At 46.7% G+C, this 8,552-nt stretch overlaps 1 protein-coding gene across 1 annotated transcript in view; it reads left to right on the top strand.

The window, feature by feature from the left end:
* The window catches only part of LOC138774040 (formin-2-like), a 70,960-nt gene extending 62,660 nt beyond the window's left edge, over positions 1 to 8,300 (top strand). The window contains exons 4-5 of the mRNA XM_069954585.1: positions 4,028 to 4,089; positions 8,262 to 8,300. Coding sequence (XP_069810686.1) covers positions 4,028 to 4,089; positions 8,262 to 8,300 — 101 coding nt within the window. The remainder of the gene's footprint in view (positions 1 to 4,027; positions 4,090 to 8,261) is intronic.
* Positions 8,301 to 8,552: the final 252 nt, after the last annotated feature.

Here is an 8,552-nt window from a genome sequence, read left to right on the forward strand (position 1 = left end):
TGTGGTGTTACAGGTAGAGAATACAGCATGCTGTGTGGTGTTACAGGTAGAGAATACAGCGTGCTGTGTGGTGTTACAGGTAGAGAATACAGTGCTGTGTGGTGTTACAGGTAGGGAATACAGCGTGCTGTGTGGTGTTACAGGTAGAGAATACAGCGTGCTGTGTGGTGTTACAGGTAGAGAATACAGTGCTGTGTGGTGTTACAGGTAGAGAATACAGCGTGCTGTGTGGTGTTACAGGTAGAGAATACAGTGCTGTGTGGTGTTACAGGTAGAGAATACAGCGTGCTGTGTGGTGTTACAGGTAGAGAATACAGTGTGCTGTGTGGTGTTACAGGTAGAGAATACAGTGTGCTGTGTGGTGTTACAGGTAGAGAATACAGTGCTGTGTGGTGTTACAGGTAGAGAATACAGTGCTGTGTGGTGTTACAGGTAGGGAATACAGCGTGCTGTGTGGTGTTACAGGTAGAGAATACAGAGCTGTGTGGTGTTACAGGTAGAGAATACAGTGTGCTGTGTGGTGTTACAGGTAGAGAATACAGTGTGCTGTGTGGTGTTACAGGTAGAGAATACAGTGCTGTGTGGTGTTACAGGTAGAGAATACAGCCTGCTGTGTGGTGTTACAGGTAGAGAATACAGTGCTGTGTGGTGTTACAGGTAGAGAATACAGCGTGCTGTGTGGTGTTACAGGTAGAGAATATATGTGCTGTGTGGTGTTACAGGTAGAGAATACAGCGTGCTGTGTGGTGTTACAGGTAGAGAATACAGCGTGCTCTGTGGTGTTACAGGTAGAGAATACAGTGCTGTGTGGTGTTACAGGTAGGGAATACAGCGTGCTGTGTGGTGTTACAGGTAGAGAATACAGCGTGCTGTGTGGTGTTACAGGTAGAGAATACAGTACTGTGTGGTGTTACAGGTAGAGAATACAGTGCTGTGTGGTGTTACAGGTAGAGAATACAGCGTGCTGTGTGGTGTTACAGGTAGAGAATACAGCATGCTGTGTGGTGTTACAGGTAGAGAATACAGCATGCTGTGTGGTGTTACAGGTAGAGAATACAGTGTGCTGTGTGGTGTTACAGGTAGAGAATACAGTGCTGTGTGGGGTTACAGGTAGAGAATACAGTGCTGTGTGATGTTACAGGTAGAGAATACAGTGCTGTGTGGTGTTACAGGTAGAGAATACAGTGCTGTGTGATGTTACAGGTAGAGAATACAGTGCTGTGTGGTGTTACAGGTAGAGAATACAGGGCTATGTGGTGTTACAGGTAGAGAATACAGCGTGCTGTGTGGTGTTACAGGTAGGGAATACAGCGTGCTGTGTGGTGTTACAGGTAGAGAATACAGCGTGCTGTGTGGTGTTACAGGTAGAGAATACAGGGTGCTGTGTGGTGTTACAGGTAGAGAATACGGTGCTGTGTGGTGTTACAGGTAGAGAATACAGCGCGCTGTGTGGTGTTACAGGTAGAGAATACAGTGCTGTGTGGTGTTACAGGTAGAGAATACAGCGTGGTGTTACAGGTAGAGAATACAGCGTGCTGTGTGGTGTTACAGGTAGAGAATACAGCCTGCTGTGTGGTATTACAGGTAGAGAATACAGCGTGCTGTGTGGTGTTACAGGTAGAGAATACAGCGTGCTGTGTGGTATTACAGGTAGAGAATACAGCGTGCTGTGTGGTGTTACAGGTAGAGAATACAGTGTGCTGTGTGGTGTTACAGGTAGAGAATACAGTGTGCTGTGTGGTGTTACAGGTAGAGAATACAGCGTGCTGTGTGGTGTTACAGGTAGAGAATACAGCGTGCTGTGTGGTATTACAGGTAGAGAATACAGTGCTGTGTGGTGTTACAGGTAGAGAATACAGTGTGCTGTGTGGTGTTACAGGTAGAGAATACAGCGTGCTGTGTGGTGTTACAGGTAGAGAATACAGCGTGCTGTGTGGTATTACAGGTAGAGAATACAGTGCTGTGTGGTGTTACAGGTAGAGAATACAGCGTGCTGTGTGGTATTACAGGTAGAGAATACAGTGCTGTGTGGTGTTACAGGTAGAGAATACAGTGCTGTGTGGTGTTACAGGTAGAGAATACAGCGTGCTGTGTGGTGTTACAGGTAGAGAATACAGTGCTGTGTGGTGTTACAGGTAGAGAATACAGCGTGCTGGGTGGTGTTACAGGTAGAGAATACAGCGTGCTGTGTGGTGTTACAGGTAGAGAATACAGCGTGCTGTGTGGTGTTACAGGTAGAGAATACAGCGTGGTGTTACAGGTAGAGAATACAGTGCTGTGTGGTGTTACAGGTAGAGAATACAGTGTGCTGTGTGGTGTTACAGGTAGAGAATACAGTGTGCTGTGTGGTGTTACAGGTAGAGAATACAGCGTGCTGTGTGGTGTTACAGGTAGAGAATACAGTGCTGTGCGGTGTTACAGGTAGAGAATACAGCGCTGTGTGGTGTTACAGGTAGAGAATACAGTGTGCTGTGTGGTGTTACAGGTAGAGAATACAGCGTGCTGTGTGGTGTTACAGGTAGAGAATACAGTGCTGTGTGGTGTTACAGATAGAGAATACAGTGTGCTGTGTGGTGTTACAGGTAGAGAATACAGTGCTGTGTGGTGTTACAGGTAGAGAATACAGTGCTGTGTGGTGTTACAGGTAGAGAATACAGTGCTGTGTGGTGTTACAGGTAGAGAATACAGTGTGCTGTGTGGTGTTACAGGTAGAGAATACAGTGCTGTGTGGTGTTACAGGTAGAGAATACAGTGCTGTGTGGTGTTATAGGTAGAGAATACAGTGCTGTGTGGTGTTACAGGTAGAGAATACAGCGTGCTGTGTGGTGTTACAGGTAGAGAATACAGCGTGCTGTGTGGTGTTACAGATAGATAATACAGCGCTGTGTGGTGTTACAGGTAGAGAATACAGTGCTGTGTGGTGTTACAGGTAGAGAATACAGTGTGCTGTGTGGTGTTACAGGTAGTAACTGTGTGCTGAGTGGGTGGGACCACAATGAAATGATAAAGTACTGAATTATCAGTAACACAATAAAACTGCAATGTGTGAACACAGCCTAGATGTTCTGCTACAGATTTAAGTGGGGAATGGGCTGGTGGGGGACTGTGATGAACAGCTGAGGAAAGCATTGCATTCTGGAACCAGTACTGCATTCTGGGAACTGCTCAACCAGGAAGGACAGAAACACAATACAGAACAACCCTCCCGCCCCCCAAAAAAAAAAAAAAAAATAAAAATGGATTTTTGGTAGTTTTCAAAACTGGAATAGATGGGTAAATAATACTATACGCTTCTGCAGAAGGTTCATTTTTTCATACCTGGAGTTCCCCTTTAATACCGACCATTGTTTGCACGCTGTCTCACGCATCATCTCCCAGTTTACATTACAAGAAAGAGAAATCTGCACTTATTGACCAAGCTCTGCCTGGCGGCCATTTTGAAGGTACTTCACAGATAAAAGACTTTACCTGTTGTACCTGATGTTCAGCTAAAGTCACTGTTGAACCATAATACCTCATCTCTTGGCTGATTTCCACTGTACCTCAACACCACCAAGGTTATCCCTATGATCACATCAGGCAACATCATGGTGTTGGTCCCGAGAAAACAATCTCTCAATATCACCAACGCCTAGGTGCACCCCCCACCCCCTTTAACCTTGGTGACCCATGTCCTCAGGAGAGAGGTGTTGGGGAGGTGCCTTGCAGCCCATTGCCACCTTGTTCCCAGGCTTTTCGTAATGTATAATGTGCGGCTGCCTTTTTAGACTGGGTTCATAAAACTTTTTGCTGAATTTGTAACAGAACTAGGTTCTCGCATCTTTAACCACAAGCAGTGAATACAGCCCTGCCTCTCTCTAGCCTCTCGTCCCCCTAGCCCCCCCCAACCCCTCACTAGCCCCCCCCCAACCCCTCACTAGCCCCCCCCCTCTAGCCCCCCCCCTCTAGTGCCTCACTACCCCTCCCCAGTGCCTCACGAGGCCCCCCCCCAGTGCCAGGTATTAACTACATGTTCATTTGTTTACAGTAAAGTCTTCAAAGGATTTTCGATGTCAGAAGAAAGCAATCAAAGCTACTCAAGAGATTACGGTAAGATGTTCCATTATTCAGTTATCCTTATTGTATTTATTTGGTCTACTGTATCAACTACTATTATTGGATTTATATAGCGCCCCTGTCCACATGAAACAGGTAAAATACATAACACGAACACAAGTGCAGGGAATGGCAGGAGAGAAGAGACGGCCTTACCCACTGGTATGAGGTTACACCTGTCTGCACTAAACGGCCATCACCCAGGTGCATCCTAGATGATGAGGTGGAGTGGTGTTTGTACGCTGCACCTTACCCACCAGGATGGGCAAGGAAACGTCAGTCTTAACTAGAGCTGAGCGAATGGTAAAATACTTGACTCCTCTTTATTATTTTTCAATGCTTGAGTAACAAACGCCATTTAAATCAGTGGGCGACTCATGCATTTTACCAGAGAGCAAAGAGTGCCAGTTACATAGCGAACTCAGGACAATCGACAAAACACAGTAATCACTGAACTCCAATGAAGTACTCAAGAGTCTCCACTGGCGCCCCCAAATATTTAAATATGCAAAATAAGAGTGGGGCTTAAAGTGACTGTACCACCAGGCCCAGGGTGAAGCACTGGAGGCGGCCGACTCACCCTTAGTGGGAGGAAACCCCAGCCCCTCTATGATAGGGTTCCATTGATTCTAATGGAGTCACGTCATGGAGGGGCTGGGGTTTCTTCCCACTAAGGGTGGGTCGGCCGCCTCCAGTGCTTCATCCTGAACCTGGTGGTACAGTCACTTTAAGGGGCTAACATGGTGGTGTGGTGCTCTTCCCATCATGGAGGCGCCCTGTGGCAACAGGCTAGTGATATCCCTAACCTATATACCTATTGTGGGGATCAGTCTCAAAACACAGTCTGTAATATGAGGCCAGCAGCAGGAGGTTTAAAGGGGTTGTCCGGCGATAAAAAATTATTCACAGAATAACACACATTACAAAGTTATACAACTTTGTAATGTATGTTATGTCTGTGAATGGCCCCCTTCCCCGTGTTTCCCCCCACCCACGCTAGACCCGGAAGTGTGGTGCATTATACTCACCGCATCTCGTGTCGTCCACGGTCTCCGATCGTCAGCAGTGACGTCTTCTTCGGGAGGCCGGCGGATCTTCCCGAGTGCCGGCAACCCTCTGCAGCGTCATCCGAAGCTCAGCCGCGATTGGCTGAGCATAACTGTGCTCAGCCAATCGCGGCTGAGCGGCTGATGACGCGGCCACGTCATCAGCTGCTCAGCCGCGATTGGCTGAGCACAGTTATGCTCAGCCAATCGCGGCTGAGCTTCGGATGACGCTGCAGAGGGCGGCCGGCACTCGGGAAGATCCGTGGCCTCCCGAAGAAGACGTCACTGCTGAAGATCGGAGACCGTGGTCGGCACGCGACAGGTAATGTATAGCGCACCACACTTCCGGGTACACGGGTGGGGGTGGTGGGACACGGGGAAGGGGGCCATTCACAGACATAACATACATTACAAAGTTGTATAACTTTGTAATGTGTGTTATTCTGTGAATAATTTTTTATCGCCGGACAACCCCTTTAAAGAAAAATAAGTGGTTTATTGTCCACAACAGAAAACAAAACATGCGGTTTTCTTCAGCCAACACCCAGGTATGGAACAGAGTCCGTGAAAACAATCAATTGGTTCACATAGGGCTCTCACCCAGATAGGCACTGTCAGACACCGAACAGCTCCTGGAAGTCTCCTGTGGCCTCAGCACAGCCAGCCACGCACACCTTCTTCTCCACAGCAGCCAACTCTGAGACTGGAGATACACACCCACTCTCAGCTGGTTCTCCCAGGCTACATAGGCCACACCAAAACCTGGAATGTGGGAGAACCACCCACCTTCTCTTTGGCTCCCGTGAAAGACCGTCCCAGACTAAGCTGTATTGCAGCCATGCTAAATTTTAAACATGTGCCAGTGGCCTATTACCGCAGACCCCAGCAATCATTGTCTCTCACCTCAGCAAGGTCAGGATCCTTGGTGAGACAAGGTGCCTTCTGCCTTCTTACATACCAACCCCCCCCCCCCGCCCCGCCCAAAGCCGGGGTTCTGGGCACCTTCAGCAAACATGAAATGTACCCTTGACAAGCATTACATATGTATTATCCTGCAATTTTCTTGGCCTATGCTCTACGGTATAATTGAAGTCCTGTAGTGCCAGGAACCAGCGGGTGGGTCGGGCATTTTTTCCTGTTTTTTTCCCTCAACCACCTAAGAGGGGCATGATACCATAGGGAATCTAGGGCCCACTTGATGGCAAGGCACTCTTTCTCAATAATTGAGTAGTTCTGTTCTACGAGGACAGCTTCCTACTTTAATAACTCACCGGATGTTCTTCTCAGTTTATCATTAGGGATAAGTTAACATTATGTATGTTAATGTGTTTTCCCTAAGTCCCATCAGCAGCACAATAATGGGGTTTATTGCCCCTGTGTACTGGGCAGGAAAAAAAGGAATCTTTAACCCCTTAAGGTCAAAGCCAATTTTCGTTTTTGCACTTTTGCTTTTTCCATTTTATGTTTAAAAGTCCATAGCGCTTGCATTTTTTCACCTAGAGACTTATATGAGCGCTTATTTTTTGCGAAACCAATTGTACTTTGCAATGACAGGCATTATTTGTAATAATTATGTATTATTCCATAAAATATGCTGCGAAACCGGAAAAAAATAATTTGCGCTGTCAAATTGAAAAAAAAAAACGAGTTTGTTTTGATTTCGGGGAGTTTTGCATTTACGCCGTTCGCCCTATGGTAAAACTGACTTGTTATGCATGTTCCTCAAGTTGTTACGATTACTATGATATATAACATGTATAACTTATATTGTATATGATGGCTTTTAAAAAATTCAAACCATTGTTAACAAACATACGTTCCTTAAAATCGCTCTATTCCCGGCTTATAACGCTTTTATCCTTTGGTCTATGGGGCTGTGTCAGGTGTCATTTTTTGCGCCATGATGTGTTCTTTCTATCGGTAGCTTGATTGCGCATATACGACTTTTTGATCACTTTTTATTACATTTTTTTCTGGATTTGATGCGACCAAAAATGCACAATTTTGCACTTTGGGATTTTTTTTGCGCTGACGCCGTTTACCGTGCGAGATCAGGAATGTGATTAATTAATAGTTCAGGCGATTACGTGCGCAGCAATAGCAAACATGTTTATTTATTTGTTTATTTAATAATTTATATTTATAAAATGGGAAAAGGGGGGTGATTTGGACTTTTATTAGGGGAGGGGATTTTTTATTAATAAAAACACTTTTTTGCTTTTATTTTTACATAAAGTAGAAGCCCCCCTGGGGGACTTGTATATACACAGCAATGATCTCTCATAGAGCTAATTGCTGTGTATATACATAGCAATGATCCATCATATCGGTGATAGATTGCTATGGCCTGCTGCAGGCCATAGCAATCTATTGCCGAGTCGGGATCAGCGTCATTCCGACGCTGAGGCCCGGCACGGGCAGAAGAACGTCCAACTAGCCACCAGGGATGTGCAATACTAAGCACTTCAATGCAGCTGTCAGGTTTGACAGCTGCATTGAAGTGCTTAAAGGGAACCTGTCACCCCCTGTGCCGGGGTGACAGGCTCCCGACCCCCCGTTAGAGCCCCCTATACTCACCTAATCCCGCCGGGTCCCGCTTCTGGAGGTGGTCGGGTGATGAAGATCTCAGCCGCTGCAGCCCGGCGCGCGCGCTGAGAGATGAGTCCAACGCTCATAGAGAATGACGGAGCGCTGGACTCTCCTGTCATTCTCTATGGGTGTTGGGCTCATCTCTCAGTTCCCTTTAATTAACCGGCGCGGCAACGGGACCCGCTCCGGCTAATAGAGGCACTGCCCGGCTGCAGATTGCAGCCGGGATCGGTGCCGTTCAGGTCCCGGCGGGACCCCGCTCTGAACACCCACCCGCGGCACCATGACGTACCAGGTACGTCATGGGTCGCTAAGGGGTTAATAGACCAACCAATAAAGAAAAAGACTCCTCCCCTCCAGGAGTATAAAGGAAGGCTTACCCCGGTACACATTGAGTTTTATTATAAAGACAAAGATAATTACATAATACATAAACAATATTCAGAGAAGGGAGGGATGCTTGTGCCGCTGATGGCACTGATGGGAAAACACATTAACATACATAATGTTAACTTCCCTGTCGTCCCACAGCGGCACAATAATGGGGGTTTAGCAAGTACTAACCCCTAAGGGCGGGTCACCTGCATAGCTGACTGAATAACTGAAGAGGAAAATGCTGTGGAAGATAAGGAATTGATCCTGTAATATTTTAAAAATGTTTTGGGGGAAGATAGATTTGATCAAGCGGAATTAATGCTTTTTCAGCCCAGGAGGAAGCCACTGAGCGCGTGGAAGGTGCCTTGGTGAATTCCGGAGGCTCCCTATCACCAAGTGAATAACACATATTAATACATTCCGTGATCCACCTTGAAATTGTAGGCT

This window comes from Dendropsophus ebraccatus, chromosome 15 (assembly GCF_027789765.1).
Source record: "Dendropsophus ebraccatus isolate aDenEbr1 chromosome 15, aDenEbr1.pat, whole genome shotgun sequence".
NCBI lineage: Eukaryota > Metazoa > Chordata > Amphibia > Anura > Hylidae > Dendropsophus > Dendropsophus ebraccatus.